This window comes from Anabrus simplex, chromosome 5 (assembly GCF_040414725.1).
Source record: "Anabrus simplex isolate iqAnaSimp1 chromosome 5, ASM4041472v1, whole genome shotgun sequence".
Classification (NCBI taxonomy): Eukaryota; Metazoa; Arthropoda; class Insecta; order Orthoptera; family Tettigoniidae; genus Anabrus; species Anabrus simplex.
Window position 1 is genome coordinate 313,606,759 of NC_090269.1, and position 20,257 is coordinate 313,627,015.

Consider the following 20,257-nt stretch of genomic DNA (forward strand, 5'->3'; position numbering starts at 1 on the left):
CTGTATATTCTTAGGCATCGTTTTCCTCTTGAAAATGATGTAAGGCAGCAACTTTCTCCCGTCAGCTGTAATGGCTAGCATTGCCGTGCATCGCAACTTCTCACTACCGCTGGTTTTCATTAATACACTCGGTGATCCTTTTAGCGCAATAGTGCTGTTGCGAGGCATATCAAAAAAAATTGGAGTCCGATCGGCATTACCGATTTGAGAAAGCAAGTACGAAGTTTCCTTGCGCAAACGTATGACAAATCGGTGAAAATTTACAATCTTGTCCGTGTAATCAGCAGGCAACTTTTGGCTTAGTGTTGTTCTCCTTCGCACTGACAGATTGTGTCGTCGCATGAACCCCTTAATCCACCCACGAGTCTCCTTAAACTGAGTTACCGGTATGTTGTGTTTGCGCGCTACCCCCTGTCCCTTAATTTGTAACATTTCATATGATACACTGCAGCCATTGTTACGTATTTCACTGACGTACCTAAACACTTCTTCGTCAATTATAGGAAACTTCCCTGTTTTAGGACCTCCAAACGCGCGTCTAGAAGGGTTTGTGCTTTTTAGCTTGTTTTTTTACTTTCCGCCAGTCACGCACCAACTTTTCACTCACAGAAAATTTTCTTTCTACAGCTCTGTTCCCGTGCTGTTCAGCGAAGGCAATTACGCTTAGCTTGAAGCCCGCAGAATAGTTTCTATATTTACCCATTATCGCTTATAAATGCTTCACACGTTAATGTTTTGCGATATAAATGACTTTCCGTAATTGTTCACTATTAAAACAAATTATTTCTGCAAACACCCAAAACACAAATTAAAAACTTAAATTCTCACGCACACATGTCTACAGTAATCACGTAAATCTGAAACAAATAAATGCATCTGTGATCTGTCCAATCCAGAGCAGCCAATACTGTTAGGCAGCAAGGAAGCATGCAACAATTTATCAATTTAGCTCGTTGGTTGTGACGCACTACTGCGCTTGCGCAAAGCTCGCAAACCGGAGCTCTAGCTAGCGCGGTGTAAATCTACTGTATAGTTGACTGTATTCCGAGATGTCGGTAACATACATTCATTTTTTTCAATTTCTTTTGAACATACGGTAATTAGGTTAATATTTCTTCCCAGTTATTGATGATTTTACATTTCATTACTGACGAGTTTATAAAATAAAACTTTAATAGCATTGGATAATAATTATCTTGACTGCTTGGATAAAAGTTTTCATCCCATGCCCGGACACTTATGACGTAGTAGTAAGATAAGAGTCTAGCGATGACAACTGAGACATCGTAAATAATTCGGCTGAATAATTCCGTGGAAATCTGCGTTATCGTCTTGGATTTCACTTCGTGCGCAATAACACAGGAGCCGGCCCCATGGTGTAGGGGTAGCGTGCTTGCATCTTACACGGAGGCCTCGGGTTCAATTCACGGCCGGGTCAGGGAATTTTACCTGTATCTGAGGGCTGGTTCGAGGTCCATTCAACCTACCTAGCCGGTATTTCCTGGCGACGTTGCCGATAAGCGATAACTTACAGCCTTACGTATTTCAAATGGGAACTCATAATATGTAGGTGGTGAATAAATAGTACACTGTCTCGCGACCACGTTGTCAAACTGCCGATAGTCTACCGGTAAGCCATGCGTCGTACATATACCGGTATTATTTATTTATACGTTGTGCAACATGTCGCAAACGTGACTGTGTTGCCAAATTGCCCATAAACCATACACGTATTTAAATTGCGCATTCATGTGCAACTTACGTTGCAGTTCCATTTACCTTTTAACCAGATTAGTGAACAAAATTTGGACGTGCGACGATTATGTAATTAAAGGTTTAAAGTCCGATTTTTGTATTGAAAATAAAGGATGCGACGATTACGCGGTGGCGACGATTATGCCGTGAAATATGGTATATTTTCATTACCATCTGTGATAGGTGTGTAAAGGATTGAAGAAGTTTAATGGAAAGTTTCTCTTTATTTGTTGATAATGTCTTGTTTCGGATAGTATAAATATGAAAAATTACACTGTCTGCTTGGACCTTATGTTTACAAAAATGAAGATAATGCCTTACACTTTTTTTCAGCCTCATTCACAAACCCCCAATTTCCTCCATTTTAAATACCGTATTTACGCGAATAATCCCCGCACCCTAACTTTAGGCTCATTTTGAACAATATAAATGCCAACATTGACGCAAATAAAACCCACACCCCAATTTCATGCCTCAAAAAAAAAAAAAAAAAAAACTGCAGGGATTATTCCCGTAAATCCAGTAAGTGTGGGTTAACCCCTGTTTTTCCAGGCGTGTCTTCATTTGTACGTGTAAACATTCTACACTGTTCTTTAACAAACCTACGAATGTACTTTTTAGTTATACTGGCTATTTTCGTTCGAAGGCAGTACCGTATTTACGCAAATAATCCTTGCCACCGAATAATCCCTGCACCCTAACTTTAGGAAGGCTGATTTTGAAAAAATATTCCAACATTGACTCAAAACACGCACTCCAATTTGGTGCCTCAATTTTTTTTAAAAAAATATGTGGGTTTTATTTGCGTAAATATGGTATTTCTAAATGTAGAAAATCAATAAACGGTGAACACTACTTTTAGGCCTACATATAAAGTAAATATAATCATTCATTTTAGTTACTCATGTCATTCGTTTCATTTTCTTAATTCCTGTGATGAGGTCAACATCAGGAAGCGCATGCAGTCGTAAAAACTATGAAGATTCAACTCACTTCATACTCTACCCCGTAGAGAAAAGGGATAAGGGTATCATATTATCATAGTATGCAATATAGACATAAAATAACTCCATGGTCAGTCATTTGACTGTCAGTTGAGCAGTAGGCCTACCACACAGTAAACCTGATCACCGCTTCATTTTAATTGTCTTGCACCGGTAACCTCCGTGCTACCGGCGTGTCATCATTCCAAGCGACGTCATCTTCACTTCATTACAGACTATGAATCTCATTGTTGAAACTTCTTAGAAACTACAGTATTTGAATCCTCCTGGTCAATACTATATATTTTTACGTCCAATTAAGACAAAAGTTCACACATAAATAGACATGTTTCGACCCGGCATTGGGTCATCCTCAGTAAGACATGTATGATGCATTAAAAACAGAGGAAACACATAAAATGAAATGTTAGTTAAGCAGTTTTTTTTATAAAGCATGATGAAAGGTTGGCACTTTCTCCTTTAAAACCATAACACCATTTGGACTCTGCATTAAAAGAAAGCAGTGAACTTTCATCGGCAATGACAATATTGTTTGGTGCCTAAGAATTGAATATTTGAGCCACGCTTTTTCGTCAACTGTCGACATCGCCAGTGTTCGCAGATTCTGTTTTTCCGCACACTGCCTGGTGCAAGATATTAAGGCGTTCCTTGAAAGGTTGCATACGAAAGAATTCAGATTTCATTCAATTTAGCAATTGTGAAGCACACTGGAGACACACCGACGTGAGTAAATGCAGAAAGCTATCCCTCCACATTCTGGAACACACGTTTTATCATGACTCGGATAAATTTTTATTTAAGTTACTCTAACATACTATTGTTTTAATATGTAAAGGTAGTTTTGAATTAAAAGTCTGAATTTTGGTAATGGGGCCGACATTGTACTTCGAATTACGAATGATCTGTATTTCGAATTAAACAATTTAAATAACATGCAAAACCATATCTCACATCTCCAGGAACGAGAGCTTCTTAGAATAAGGCAGGATTTTGAATTAACCGATTTCAAATTATCGAGGTTCTACTGTATGTACAAGCTGTATTACGTACCCATAACTTGGACAATGACAAAGAAGGATGAGCATCGAATACAGGCAGCCGAAATGAAGTTCTTGAGGAGTTTGATACAGAAGAGTAGAAGAGACAAAATAAGGAATGAGAAAATCCAGGAAGAAATTGGAGTGGAAAAAATGAATTATAGAATATAGGAGAGCCGACTAAGATGGTTTGGACACAAAGCCAATGAGTGACGAAAGAATGCCAAAAAAGGTGATGGAAATGCAAATGCAAGGAGAGGCCATGGACGACCACGATTGAGATGGAAGGACACAATCCAACGCAATATTAGAGGAAGAAACCTGGACTGGGACACAGTGTTGGAGGAGGCGTGGTGGAAAGACCGAAGAAAGTAGCAAGGAACCATATTTGCCCCTACCTGGCTACAGCTGAATAAAGGGAAATGATGATGATTATATACAGTATTTACCATGAACAATTTTATAAGTGGCATCCCCTACATTTGTCGTGCAGGTATTCCTAACAAAATGTAATGTTGTGGACAAATATATTTTACGGTTTATAACACACTGGAGACCGAGCCCAACTGTATCAGGGCGGAGCAACAGCGCAGACTGACCGCACCCGAGGCCAACTCGGGCCCACGTATTTGTTATATTGTCAACACAGCCAGGACGAGAATCTGGCGAAAAGTATTCAGACCATTTTGTAGAACATTTATAACAGCTATAACGTGCGTTCATGTCCTCTGTCGTTTTCTCGAACTTATAGCAGCTCATTATTGCTCGAGTTCACTTACGCACTCCATGCTTCCAGCCTTGCTTTCAGCTGCTTTGTTTTGTTTGCATCGTGTGAAGTGTTTGGACTGTGTTTTGTTTCTGTTCTCATGATTGGATCATTGAATGAAAGTGGAATTGTAGAGATTTTGATGACAGCAGTTCAGAAGAAGAGGTAGATGATTCGGATCTAGACCCTGATTTCAAACTTTTTTTTTCTTTTCTTTTTTTTGCTATTGGCTTTACACCGCACCGACACAGATAGGTCTTATGGCAACGATGGGACAGGAAAGCGCTAGGACTGGGAACGAAGCAGCCGTGGCCTTAAGGTACAGCCCCAGCATTTGCCTCGTGTGAACACAGGAAACCACGGAAAACCATATTCAGGGCTGCTGACAGTGGGGTTCGAACCCACTGTCTCCCGAATATTGGCCACACTTAAGCGACTGCAACTATCGATCCCGGTGATTTCGAACTTCATCACTAACACGAAGGTATTTATAACCTAATCTATCATATTCCACCCAGGTGTGATTTTGCACTTTGTATTTTATTTAGATAGTTTCATGATCTTCATATGACTAGAGATTCATTTAGAATGAAGAGGCGCAAGCGATGATAATTCAAAGGCAGGGATTGATTGACGTTCGGCAGGTACTTTTCTTGATTTGGATGCACTTGCAAAGCCTGTGCAGATAAAGGAAAAGCACAAAAAGGGAAAGTAAAGAGAAAAGAGACATGCTGGTGGTATCCAATGTATTCTGTAGCACTTTGTGTCCCTGAATGCTTCAAAGTATTCCACACTCAAGCTCATTATGTGTAAGACTTTGTCAGACTTTTTTCTGTTGCTGCAAAAGGCATACCATTGGAAAATGTGTAATGTGAAAAGTATTCAACAGATCTTAATGCAATTTTAATCTGTAGAATAGACTTAATTTTTTGATGATATATATGTCTCATAATTGCAAGCTGCCTACTATTTTCTACAATGTTTTAAAAACCTTCAAAATATGATGGTCAGCCTGCCCATGTGCCACCTTAAAACACGGTCTCCAATGTGTTAATTAATGTTGAGACCACCTCGATTAATGACTTCACCCTGTTGTGGCACGCCACTTACTGCATTAAAGTTTTATCAAACCATCCATCGCGTGCTTTATGTTTCCCGCGTAGTATCCTGTTCAATTCTATTCTGCTAGATGTGAACAGTGGAGTGGAAATTTCGACTGATGGGTTCAATTCTGAACTGTTTAACCAGGAAATATATTTACAACAGAACACTATAAACAGGAAAAATTTACATATATCTTAATGCAACCGATCAAGGGACAAAATATATCACACTTCTTAGGCGGGAACTTCTTAACAGAGTTTCACTGTATATAAATGGAGAACACTTGTCAAACTGGGCAGATGAAAACAATCTGCACCTAATTTTTTATGCCGAAGATCCATCCACTTTCTGATCAGCTGCTTGGAACAAGATTTTAATCCTGACATTTTTGTCACCAAGGATACCACAAATAAACTGCTTCATGCCAACAGAAAGGCTCAAGATTTCCCCAAAAGCTAGCCCAGACCTGTTCTCCTTGAACTTGGTATCCAGGTCCTAGTAATCTCATCTTCTAGACCAAGATGGAACTTCCAGAAAGCTGATAGGCAGAAATTTGCCATAGATCTTGACAAATGCTTGAGATGGATACCATCCATGTCAGCTAATTATAAGTGGTTTGTAGGCACTGGAATGTCAACAGCTAAAAAACATATCCCAGAGGTTATCGAAAGAATTATATACCTGACTGGAATAAAGAAAGAGAGGCTCTTTATGAAGAATTCCTCAGAAGAGGATGTAACCGTACGTATGTACGATCCCCAAATTTTTAGGTTAGGAAATTTTCGTATATAGTTTGTAATGTTAAAATCATGTAATTTTGTTTATTGAGAATGTAAAAACGTAATATTATAAGAAGAATGTGTAGTTAGGGAATATTGCATATGTGCATCATTATATTTTGTATAAATTTCCGTTTGGGTAAGAGTCTGTAAATATGGCCTAGCCGTAAGGATTGTGCAACCGGGAAAACTGCGACTATATCAGGAAGGACGGTTGAAGTCAGTTGGATGTGTTGCAACAAGTGGCTTGGAAACACGGGGTATGGCAGGTAGTATACGCTGAAGAATTGGAGTGGATCAATGTGGATGTACGTGAGTGGACGTCCGATGTCACATAAGACGCACGATAGCCAATACAAGGGCTTTGTTTTTAAGCGAGATTGGGTTGACTGAGTGACGCGACAAGATGTGCCTGTGAGAGCGTTGCTACCAGTAAACTTTCCAGGACGCTATAATCACGTGCAGCAAGCCTATATAAGCAGGTACGCGTGTGCGGCAAGTCATTCTTATTCTGATTCTAATGCTGTTTCTGATTGTTTCGGTCTGATTCTGTGTGTCTCTCACTCGGACCGGCGCACGGGAGTTACTTTGCGCATAGTCCTAGGCAATGTTGTATTGTTCTTGAGTATCGTTTTCGGAGTGAGCACGCTATATGTTGCTGATGCTAATGAGTTTCTGGTGGCTGTTAGGTCAAAGACGCTACTTAAGTGTTTATTTGTAACTCCAACTCTGTATAATAGTTGGACTACAATTCTTCCACGAGATTATGTACAGTGGATGTGGTGATGCGTACAGTATCGAGATTCGGTAGTGGATGTGTGTTTGAGCACAGAGCTGATTCTTGGTCGAGGAAATCGTCGGCCGAGCATCCACTTACAGTTGCAGAAACCTGAGGCGTCACATCAACCTGGGCGGCACTCGTGAAGAACACAAGACGTCTATGAAGTGTGTAAATAAGGTTAGGGATGCTCTTCGTAAAGAAGGTTGCATCCGTACGTAGAGAAAGTCGTCTTACTTTTCTCTACCGGAATACGATTTTTGATCTGCAAAAGTAGAGTGCAGTGCGACTCTTACCTGGAGGTATGTTAAGAAATGTATATATAGTATCAATAATTTTATTGATGGTTTGTAGTGTGTATATTTGTCTTTGTAAATGACAAACAAGTAGGTCTCGTGAAGTAATGATTTGGTTGTTGTTAGTGGTGTGTATATTTGCCTTTGTAAACGACAAAGGAGTAGGTCTCGTGAAGTAATGATTAATGTTGGTCGTAGTTGTTTGTACGTTGCCTTTGTGGACGGCAATCAGGAGGGGGTCTCTTTAAGTGATAATTATTGTGGTATTCTTTATATTTTGTTTATTATTTTGGGAGTAAAGTTCTGGTATCAAACTTGCAGTAAATCTTATCAGTGGAGTGAGGTTGAACCTGGCATGCTACCTACATCTAATTTCAGGGGTAAACAGGTAAGGTTATAAAGTAAGTCTGGAGCTTCGTCAGCCTGATGACCATACTATCCACTTCATATCCGTATCGACTATAAGATCCAATTAATTGAAGGAACAAGAATCCACCTGATCAATACTTTCACTTTTATTTAGCCTTAGGCTATTTCAATAGACATTAGATTAAAAGTTCAGGACATGTTTCGAATGCGTTGCATTCATCATCAGCTGCTTGCATTTGGCAAAAGTAAAAATTAGCTAAAAACAGTCTCACAATTTTCTTAAAACCTTAAAAACAAGTGTTAGTAGTGCGTGTGTGAATGGATGGGGGGGGGGGGGAAGAGGGGGGGGGGGGGGGGATGCATTGAAGGCGTTTGTTAGTTAAACTAAGACTTATTATTAAAAATCTTAATGTTAAAAACACTGATGGACTAAAATACAGTTCACTATGAGTCTTGTGAATTTTCCATGAGTTCGTTGATTACTGAAGAACTTGTATGCACTGTGTGAAGTATTTCTGTTGAGCTATTAGTAAAAAGTTTCCTTGAGAAGGCATCCGGTGTTTTCACGTCTCTTATCTCCTGTTGAGTGGAGAGGTGTGGCTTGTGTGGAAAATTCACAAGACTCATAGTGAACTGTATTTTAGTCCATCAGTGTTTTTAACATTAAGATTTTTAATAATAAGTCTTAGTTTAACTAACAAACGCCTTCAATGCATCCCCCCCCCCCCTCTTCCCCCCCCCCCCCCCCCCCATCCATTCACACACGCACTACTAACAGTTGTTTTTAAGGTTTTAAGAAAATTGTGAGACTGTTTTTAGCTAATTTTTACTTTTGCCAAATGCAAGCAGCTGATGATGAATGCAACGCATTCGAAACATGTCCTGAACTTTTAATCTAATGTCTATTGAAATAGCCTAAGGCTAAATAAAAGTGAAAGTATCGATCAGGTGGATTCTTGTTCCTTCAATTAATTGGAGCCTGATGACCGTCGCCTTGGGAGAGGGAGTTACTCATTGCTCTACATAGTTATATATTCCTGTAATTGTTTTACAGGTGGCGCCCATTGCCTTGGTATTTATACTCATTTTAGCCAGCGATTATTTTGTTTTATATATATATATGTTTATTATTTATTGGTAGTCGTCAAATTGTTACAAGGAGACAATAAAATTTGAGAGGAACTGCTCAGAACATATGTAGCTCATCGGGAGAAACGGATACACACTACAAAAAATCTTTACTTCAAACATTCTAGTAGGAAAGCTTGGAACTTATTGAAAAAGCTTGGAGCTAGTCCCCCTGTTCAGAGGAAGGAAACCCTGGGAACGTCCAACCAAATTGCTGATCAAATCGTCTCTTTATCAAGATCTCCTAAAGATAAAATACATACAATAATGGTAAAACAGGGACTTACAAAAGCCAAAGCTTAATTGCCAAACTCATACAGAATATTCACAACCATTTATGCAAGACTATGTTAGTTCAGCACTTAAAAGCATAAAAGCTGGGAAACCCTGTGGGTTTGATGGTATACATAATGAATTCCCACTGAATACTGGTCCATATGCCAAACTATGCTTAGTACGGTTCTTTAGCGACATTCTGAAGACCGTTCGCATTTCTATAGAGCTAAAGGAAACTAAAACCTGGTAAGGAAACGAATAAGGCAGAAAACTATCACCCTATAGCTCTCCTCAGTGCTTGCTATAAACTACTGAAAAGAATGATTCTAAATCAAATCAAATAGCAAAATTATGGATTATATCGTACATGAACAAGCTCATTTCTGAACAGGGAGGAGCTGTATAGATTAAGTCCTTAGTCTTACTACTTCTATCTAGGCAGGCTTTCCAGACTGTATGAAGACGTCTGTAGTATTTATTGATTTGACAGCTGCCTATGACAGTAAAGCTGGCCCCATGGTGTAGGGGTAGTGTGCCTGCCTCTCACCCGGAGGCCCCAGGTTTCATTCCTGGCCAGGTCAGGGATTTTTACCTGGACCTGAGGGCTGGTTTGAGGTCCACTCAGCCTACGTGATTAGAATTGAGGAGCTATCTGACGGTGAGATAGCAAACGCGGTCTAGAAAGCCGAGAATAACGGGCGAGAGGATTCGTCATTCTGATCACATGACACCTCATAATCTGCAGGCCTTCGGGCTGAGCAGCAATCGCTTGGTAGGCCAAGGCCCTTCACGGGCTGTAGTTCCACGGGGTGTGGGCTATGACAGTATGGAGAGAGAGCCTTCTCCTGAAATTCTTAAGAGTGATCCCCTGCAGAACTCTAGCGCAATTATTAAATAACATCCTACGAGATATTTCAAAGTTATCTTGGGTAAGGAAATCAGGAATCAAAGAACTTTAAAAAACTGTCTTCCACAGGGCTCTGTACTCACACCAACCCTTTTCAATCCGTATATTGCAGACATCCCTCACACTGTAAGCAGGAAATTTGCTTATGCAGATCTAGCCATTGGCATCAGTAGAAAATGCCTAGAGGAAACTGAAAGGATAATGACAGACTTTCAATCCTATGGCAGTATTACAACAAGTGGAGACTCGCACCAAGCCCAAGTAAAACAGAATCTTCATATTTTCATCTTCATAACAAACAAGCAAACCGACAACTGAAAATCTATTTTAATGAAAATCTAGTTAAATATAATCTTACTCCGAAGTATTTGGTTGTCGCACTTGACAGATCCCTAACTTATTGACAACACCTCAATAATATTACAGCCAAAGTGCATTCCAAGAACATCCTTCAAAAGCTGTGTGGTACTACATTGAGATCAACAGCTGCAACATTCCGTTGCTCTGCACTGGGACTAGTCTCTAGTACAGCAGAATATTGTGCTCCTGTTTGGCTAAACATCCAGCTCAATACTACAATGCTTCCAATTATAGGTTGTCTAAAAAATACACGAACATTTTGGCTTCCAACTTTAAGTCACATTCATCTCCTTGCACTGAGAAGACAGGATGCTTTGGTATGCGAATATTAGAAAATATTGGATCACCCTGACCTTCCAATTCAGGACTACATGTCTGGCAGGTTAAAATCCAGACATCCAGCAATAAAATCTGCCGTTAACTTTTCAATAAGGGCTTCAATATAAATGATAGTTTGAAAGAAAAATGGATCAAACATGCACCGCCAGAAGTAACTGTTTAAAATACCCAAATTAAACCAGCTGGTTTTGATCTGCCTCGACATACGTGGAAAACTGCTAACAGGATTCGTACAAACCATGGAGTATGTAATGACTTCCTCTTACAAATGGAACAAAATTTCTGATCCATCCTGTGTGTGCAGCGAATCCCCAGACCATCCAACACATTGTGCTACAGTTTAGTATTACGTCATACTCGGGTGATGTGAAGGACTTTCTAACGTTGACTCCAGATGCTGTTAACTGGATTGACACATTAAGCTCTCACTATTAGTGCTTACATTGTCATTGTATACTCTGTTTATGTCTAAGTGTACTAACACCCTAGTTATTTTAGTATATAATTTATATATTGTTGTATATTCCAATGTGTTGGGATACACTACAATAATGAATATTGTAAATAAATACCTTTCATCAAAATATAATGACCTCTCCTATCGTAAGCACGATACACAATATGGCTCCTCTTTAACTCTATCTCTCAGTTACTCCAGGGCTTACAACTGCCCATTTGTAGTCACTGCTGCTAAGCTGTGGAATACTCTCCCTGCTAACATTACAGATTTGTGTTCTCATAGGAGATTTAAGACAGACTGCCGAAATCACTTTGTGAATGCTTCTAGCTGATTTGTACGATGTGTAAAGTGTGAACGAGTGCATGAATGAGCATATTTTCATAAAAATATGAAATTTTTTGCTAGTTATAGGTTTGTACTGTATTTCTGTCCTTTATTATTACTATTGTTTTATAATTATTTTCATTTATATTCTAATGTTACACATTCTATCATTTTTATTAATATCTCCGTATTTCCTATTCATACTACGTAATTTTTTAAATGTTTCAGTGTACAAGAGGTCCTTGAGCCCTAACTTTACCACGAATAACGACCAATTACTTACATACGTCTACATGAACAGAAAACTCGCAACTCGTTGCTGTGTTATTTTTTCCGTGAATTTCACCGCTTTTAGCTTGAATGAACCCATGTAACGTAACTTTCCCCATGACAAATATTTAATAACAAGCTCCACATAGTTCAGGCTGTGTGCAGCAGTGGCCCTTTCAGTTTGTTACTGCAGACACATTCTTGCGACAACCCCACGAACTGGATGTGAACCCTTAATTGGCGCAAACATTTATTGAAATATTGGGTCAAAAAATTATGGGTGCAGCTGATGTGCGATGGCGGCTGATATACGAGTAAATACTGTATCTTTTAAAATTGTAGGGGGGTCTGCTGTCTAATGCCATTTACTTCGCCATATTTTGATATATTTGTTTTAGATCAAGTCCAGATCGAACCAGAAGTTTTTAGCTTTTGTGTGTGTGTTCCACCATCACAGGTAAATGGCTGTAGAGATCTCACAGTATTGACTATGTGTAAAAATCTGTAAAGTATATGTGAAACACTCCATTTTAAATAATTCTTATTACTTACATAATTTTGCTTACTCTTCAAATGACTGAGAAAGTTACTATTTTCTATGGGCTTCATGCACTGTAACCAGTGACTGGCACCCTCACAGAGCTACAGTTATCTGAAGAATCCATAACGGGAGAAAATAAGAATATCATAATATTTTGCTCGGCTTTGAAATTAACCCCACCTGAAAGTGGAAATCTACTGGACTTATTTCCATCAAAGTACATATTTGTAATTGCTCACTCAGGATTGTGTTATCAGGTGCATATGATGATATGGTAATCACATGGAGTTTGTATTTATAGGAAGACTCAAATATTTTCATCAACATTAAGTCCATCAAAAGACTGTATACAATAAACTTTTAAGAATGTTATTTCCGTTCCTTTATGGCATATACATATTTATTGTATGTCTGATAATGCAGATGACAACTAAATATCGGATTTTTAGTCCAAGTCCCGTGGGACATGTCGTGCATGCTCAAGGTGGGTAACGACAAAACCTAGAATGCCATTTTGCTGTGTTCGATAGGGTAGACATTAACGGAGGTATCATTGTCAGACCGCCATGCCAGTGGTCAGAGATTACATATGCTACCCGAGAACCATGGAGAATTTCGTAGAACTTCTGACTACGAACTGTACCATCCAATAAATTTGTAAATTGTCCTCATCCTCTCTCCACTTTGTTCAGCTTCATATTTCACATTACTGCCACGTGCTTTCATAGGAAAATATCTGTATAACATGACGCATTAAACGTGATAATAGAGCCTTGTTACTTCCCATACATTTCTGAAGAAAACATGTAATCCACTGGAAAAAAAAAAAAAAAAGAAAAAAAAACGTGCGAAGAACGGGTACAAATGCTAGTTGGAAAGAAAATAGACTCCTAGTTTCAGACTGGAATCTCATAATCTAACGATTTTCCTACATATCTTTGCAACTGTTGCTGCGCTTGGTAATAGTAACTTGCATTTTTCATCCTATTTGTGGACTACTTTCTTCAGAATTAGAGGCCTATATTTACAATGGAATTACAGTCCTACTACAATTTCACATCTGTAATTCCCGTCACCACACATATACAATAATGATACGGCAATAGCCTTGCTTCTCACATAACATACACAAGTTACAACTACTTCTTCAGTCACTCAGTTCAAATTTAGCCTTTAATTTGTTGCAGTTACTAATAATGCACTCTATGCTGGAATTTTTGATACCTCCACTTGCATTTCCAGTGAATGGAACGAAGACTATGAGTCAGAGTAGAATTCTAGTAATCTACAAGCAACTCTTAACCTGTCAGCATGGAGTGCCAAGTAGTGCTTGTCATGTACTGAGCATTGTGCATGGTGGAGTGACGAGCACAGCTCTCACGGTACTTGTGTGCATTTTACTGTAATGCAGCGGTTATGATTGAAGCTGTCTGTGTCCTAACTCATTTCTCCTTGAAGTGGGAGGTTTGAGCTTTTGAATGATATACTCTGATAGTGTTTTGTTCACTGAAATTAGAGTGATATTCCAAGGAATGTTTATCTCTGCCACCATGGACCACCTCTGCATTTGTCTGCTATCTAGAGCCTACTATGAACATTTATTGCATTATATTTTTCTTTCCTCTTGGGGAAGAACCAGACTCAACATATTTCTGTCTCTTCAGGCTCTTTTGAGAAGTTTTTTCCCCCGATCTTTTTCCTTATAACTCACCGTCTTGCATTCCCTCCGTTGTGAGTAGAGATGGCTTTTACAAGCAAGCCTGGGTTTTCTAGCATGGAAATAGAGAATGTTTTAGGAGAACAGTTGAGTGATTCTGACAAAAAGTTTGTTAGATTCAAATGGAGATTTGAGTGATGTGGATGACATCGTTGTATGCAAAGTCCTTGGTTTGGAATATGAGTAACAGTGGTCAGAATGTGCATGTCATGGTTAATACATTTTGAAGGGAGAACATGTCAACTACTTACATAGGTCAAATAGAACAGTCTACAGGGAACCCAGGACCTCGGAAAAGAAACAGTTCGGAATGCAATGGTGTGAAGAGGTTCACTGCGTTGAGGGATGTTTTAAGACGTTCCACACCACACTCAACTATTAGGGTACGATAGCATACTTTCTAAAAAAACAGTTTTTTCTAAAGATGCGTATGATGTTATTGTAATCAATAAAACAGTACCAAAGTTATGCTGCAGTGAACAGAGTCTTGCACAAATCTCAGAAAATTTACATACTGTACCATACTTAGAACTCCTCCCACAGCACAGAAAAGATTCAACATTTAAATCCATCACACCGAGGGGTTAATTTAGAGTAGCCAATTCATATTAAATTTCTACTAAGGACTTAATGAAATGAATGTTGCATCTTACGAAAGCAAATAAAATTTCAAGTAAAATGTTGCCCGGTGCACATGCAAACCGAATGGGAAGCTTCGCTACCATCCCCTTTCTCATCATACTGTAGTGTACATGAAGTCTAAAAGTTAAAAACAAAATCTACATAAACAAAACTGAAGAGCTTTTCTAAGAATTTTCAGTCCTTCTGCGACAACTGTCACCAATACCAAAATTTATATCTATTATATTAGCGTGGAAAAAAAGTTTCACAATACACACATTTGTCAGAGAATAAGAAAAATCTTTTTGCTTACCAATTTTAGTTTTAGCAAGCTGGATTCTGAGTTCTTCAAATTCAGTATTTGCTTGCTCAAAGTCATAGTCATTTTCAAACTTAAGAGTGTTTTTAGGTTTGCTGCCCGACCCAGGCTGCTGACCAGAACCCGGAGCTCTGCTAAATCCGCCGGTCATTGAACCTCGACCTCTACCACGACGAACACCACGATTTAGCCATCCTCCTCTTTGCTGTTGAGGATTCCCCCGCTGAGACATCATTTGTGTATTCTGATGAATGATCTGAAAAATTTAAAATTTGTACAGAATCTCTGTAACTAACTGTATTCACACCAATAGAAGAAAATTTAGTGTTCCTGTATTTAACTTAAACAAAAGTTTAATTTTAAGCTACAAGCTTTAGAATCTAATAATATAAAATAATTCTTTGTTATGTCTGACAAGCTACTTTTGCAAGTTCAGTATCTCTAGCTGAATAGCATTACTGCACTCAATGATCATTCCATAGTGCTACAGATGCCTGTGAAAATGAAGTAGGATAATCATGTGCAACAGTACCCAGGAAATGATATCTTAAGTAGAGCAAATCTGAAAAAGCCACTGTTTATTTTATAATTTTATAGTACATAACTGTCATTTTCTCGAAAGCCAGAAAACTGGCCTGAAAAACTAGGCATATGCCGTATGTTTCAAATTGTTCTAAAGTAAACCGAGACATTTCAATAATTTTCTAGTATTTGTTTTATACACAAGAAATTAAAAGAAATGCATTTACTATTAAGGACGAACAGGAAAGTTTGACAAACTGAAAATCTGAATTGTTTCAATGTTTATTTTTTTTTTTTTTTTTTTTTACATTTTTTTTTTTTTTTTATGTATTAAGGAGATCTATAAACAATAGTCAACTTCCTCATCCAGCTCCCACTAGGTTGTGATGTTTATGGCACCTTTCTACCTTCCTCTAACCAACCTCAATTGTTCCACCTTGACTGTCTCCCAATCCAGATTTCTTCTAATTATACTCTTCTTGATAGTTTTCAACCACCTTAGTCCTGGTCTCTCTCCTCCTATCTTTGTCTCCATCATCCACTTTGGCATCCTTCCCTCTTCAATGCTCTTAACGTGTCCAAACCATCTAAGTTTATCCCTCTAAATTCTGTCGTAAGGTTTCTCCACTCAAGATTTCCTTGCTGATGTCTTCATTCCTTACTCTTGTCTTCTCGTCTTTCCAGTCGAAATTTCATTTTACTGGCTTGGACTTCATTCCTCTGTCTTTTTTTCAGTGCCCAGGTCAGTATTGGAAGTAGTACATGTTATAAATCACATCTTTACACTTCAATGGTACTTCCTTCCCCCACAACAGATTCTCATATTCTGGTAGAATGCATTTCCCTGTTGAATCCTTTTACTGACCACTATGTCCAGCCCTCCATTCCTGCATCAGTTCGCTTCCCAAGTATTTAAGCTCTCTACAATTTCACAGTTTTGTCCCTTTATTTTTATAATTCCTTTCTCTTCTCTTATAGTGTTTACTCTCATCCCATAATTTTCAATAATATCATTCAAAATGTCAAGTTTAATAATAATAATGTTATTTGTTTTACGTCCCACTAACTACTTTTTTAAGGTCTGAGACGCCGAGGTGCCGGAATTTAGTCCCGCTGGAGTTCTTTAACGTGCCAGTAAATCTACCGACACGGGGCTGTCGTATTTGAGCACCTTCAAATACCACCGGACTGAGCCAGGATCGAACCTGCCAAGTTGGGGTTAGAAGGCCAGCGCCTTAACCGTCTGAGCCACTCAGCCCGGCATATGTCAAGTTTACTTGCTCTGTTCATCTTCCCATATCAATTTCACCTGCAAACAGCATTACATTAATTTCCCTGCCCCCATATTTTACCTTTGTGTCCTTCACAATTTTTTTCCATAACCAATATGAATAACAGTGGTGACAGCACACTTCTTTGTCATAGTCCAGTTTAATTCCAACGCCACTCTTGTCCACACATGTCTGGATACTGCTTCACCTGGGATTCCAGGTGGAGATGGGCACATTCAAAGTCACGTTCAAGGGTAAAGGTTGCAGCGATTTGCAGATTCATAGAGCCCTGCATTCCAGAGAAATGACCAAGCAAAGCTCACAGAAGGAAGAAGTGAAGGGAACTGCCTACTTGCCTTACATTCAAACACCACAGATCGAATTCCCAAGATCCTCCACAAACACAATAGAAAAACAGTGTTTGGCACCACCAATAAAATTGCTGACAGTCTGGGTAAAACCAAGGACAAATTGTCCCCACTTTTACATCCTGTGGTATACGAAATTCCCTGTACTTGCTGTAAGGTATACATAGGCCAAACATGCCGGTCCATTGGTACCCGTATCAAGGAACATGAACATAATATTCGTCTCAACCAGCCAGACAAATCAGCAATAGCTGAGCATGCTCTAACGTCTGGTCATCATGCGTTCCAAGATGCTCGAGTTCTTACCCACACTGGACACTACAGGTCCAGGATTATATGGGAAGCTGTGGAAATACGTAGAAATCCTAACAATTTCAACAGGGACACTTGCTATCAGGTAATACCTGGTTGCCAACCATTAAGGATTTACGCAGGTAGTTCCCTTCCCTGTCCCTTCACTACTGTTATTTGGACTCGTGTTTTCCAAATTCGTATGTTCCTCATCGCCAGATGTTTTATTCCAGGCTTGTGTCAATATCATACACCTGTCAATGTCAAATGTTACGAACAGATATCACGTGACCCTCTTAGACTGATTCCGATGGTTCCGTCAGCTTCCGCTTCGAACACTAGCGCTGTACCACCTCCGAGGAGCCATCTGGTGACGAATGAACATACAATTTCCACTTCTATTGCAACGTCTAAATTCAAAAGCTCATTGTTTAAGAAGTCTTTCTCGTGGATAGTAGAGATTTTCCTCCAATGACGCAGAGCACAGTTCTCTGCAAAACTGTAAAAAATTTCACCTTATTTTCTTGACACGGCATATGCCTATATCATGTCTGTAAGTATGGGCCGTGAAAGCATCCATGGCAAAATTCTATAATTTATTTCGAACATCCTTTCTGCTGTATTATTGTCCATACCTTTACTCTGGGTACATTACTGTAAATCATAGGTGGGAAATGAGACAGCCCCACTCCTTGAGCTAACTGTACAAGCACAGGCAGAGCCGAGAGCAGCAGACTTCTAATAGTTTGTGCTGTAAAGACCAGATGGCAATATGCACAGTCATAGCACAAGGAAAGCCACAGCAATGTACCCTACATGGTGTAGTTAGAATGGCTAGTCAAAGCAATATGGTAAAGCGGTCTATTGTACAGTTCAATTCCAGTTGGGAGTGGGATTACTTGTTCTATGAAATTGAAGGAGCAGCACAATTTTTGGTATGTGGCAATATATTAGGCATAAAGTAAAGTACAATTTAAAACATCACTACAGAACACATCACTTAAACCAATACGGAAGTGTAGAGGGTGAAATAAGACTTACTCTTCTCAATAATCTACGCTAGGAAGGAACTAAAGTAGAACTCTTCCCATACAGCTGCTCATGCTGGTTACAAAACAGTTTTGTTGATTGCCCATTCTTCCTGACAATTTTGCGACGACAAATTTGTAAAGCAGATTTTGGAAGTCTTAGCAGACGAACTATGTCCAATGTGATCACGTTCTTTTGCAAGTTTGAGCCTTATGCAGCGCACTGTAACTTACCAGACATTTGTCAGGTTATATTGTGCAACAATTAATTTATGTCATTTCGAACTTCATAGTATTTTCTACTGCGTTATATGAGAATAACATCGGACACATTTATTAGAGGTGTTGACAGAAAATTAGTAGTAAGGGAGAACCTCCTCGATTTATGTCCTCTCAAAGACAACAGGAAACTGCAATGCATGGAAGATATATTCATCAAATTTGGTCTACCATGGGAAAAGCAAGTGCTGTATCAGTTTCCACTTATGAATGTCCCAAGGTGACACTCAAGTTCGAGAATATTTCAACGAGAGCACGCAAATCGGATATTCAAGATCACACAACTGAACCATCCAGAACATGCTCATTGGATATTGAAGACTGAATAATTCAAACCAACTAATATCATCCCAAAAGTTATAAAGCATAACACTATGTTTTTATCAAATATTCAACACTTTTTTAAACAGAATAATTGTGTGTAATCTGAATGTTATTTTATATATGCTATAGCACATTTCACCAGTCAAAATAAATCAAATCAGCTGGAAGTTTTCACAGACCATATATTTACACAAGAACATATTTTATTAAATAGAATTCATGTTAGCTTGACAATTTTAAGTATTTTATCAGTAAACAAATACCTAAGATCCTGGCCATTTTTGATCTGATAGTGTAAGAACAAGCTAATGATGCCCAAGAACAGTGGGCAAAACATGTCCCGTTAAGACATAATAATGTAAATTCTTTTATGTAAATCAATAAAACATATTGTATTGAAAAGGCGGACTCTCAAAATACTTTATTTAGAAAGGTGTACGTTGCTCAATAAGGATCCAACGATGAGATGTATAACTTGTAATATTACAGCCAACTAGGCTAATAAAATTCCCAACAAGTTTCTTAATCTCAAGATCAAAATAGGTAAAATAATAAAGGACATTAGCTTTTTAAAGGAATGGTTGAACCACAATTTAGTTCCCAAATTTATAAAATCTGCCCAAAGAAAATTTAATTCAACATCAAACCAAAGTAAAACACAAAATAAAATAAAATAAAATATGGATAAAAATGAAATAAAACTTATACAAGAAGAAAGCACACCTCAACATGCAACTTTACAGACAACATTTAAACACCTCCCAGCAGCTCAATTCAAATGCATGTTTCAAATTAATTGAAAACTATTCTAATCAGCAAACAAAAAAACTGAAGATGCAAACTCTCACGCCTCAATGAATCAAACCCAAAAGTAAAAAACCAAACCTGAAAAATAAAAAGCTTCAACCTACCATTAAACACTCCGCTTACCGTAAACCTATCCAACGTACCTTTTTCTGAAGACAAACTTGCTCAAACAACAAGGGCCTTAAATTCAACTGGCCTAATTCCCACAAAGAAAAAA

General features: G+C 38.6%; 1 protein-coding gene across 6 annotated transcripts in view; it reads right to left on the minus strand.

Moving 5' to 3' along the window:
- Positions 1 to 20,257, minus strand: part of tral (trailer hitch) — a 220,629-nt gene that overhangs the window by 95,773 nt on the left and 104,599 nt on the right. For all 6 annotated transcript variants that reach the window (XM_067147534.2, XM_067147535.2, XM_067147533.2 and 3 more), the window contains exon 6: positions 15,145 to 15,406. In XM_067147534.2, coding sequence (XP_067003635.1) covers positions 15,145 to 15,406 — 262 coding nt within the window. The remainder of the gene's footprint in view (positions 1 to 15,144; positions 15,407 to 20,257) is intronic.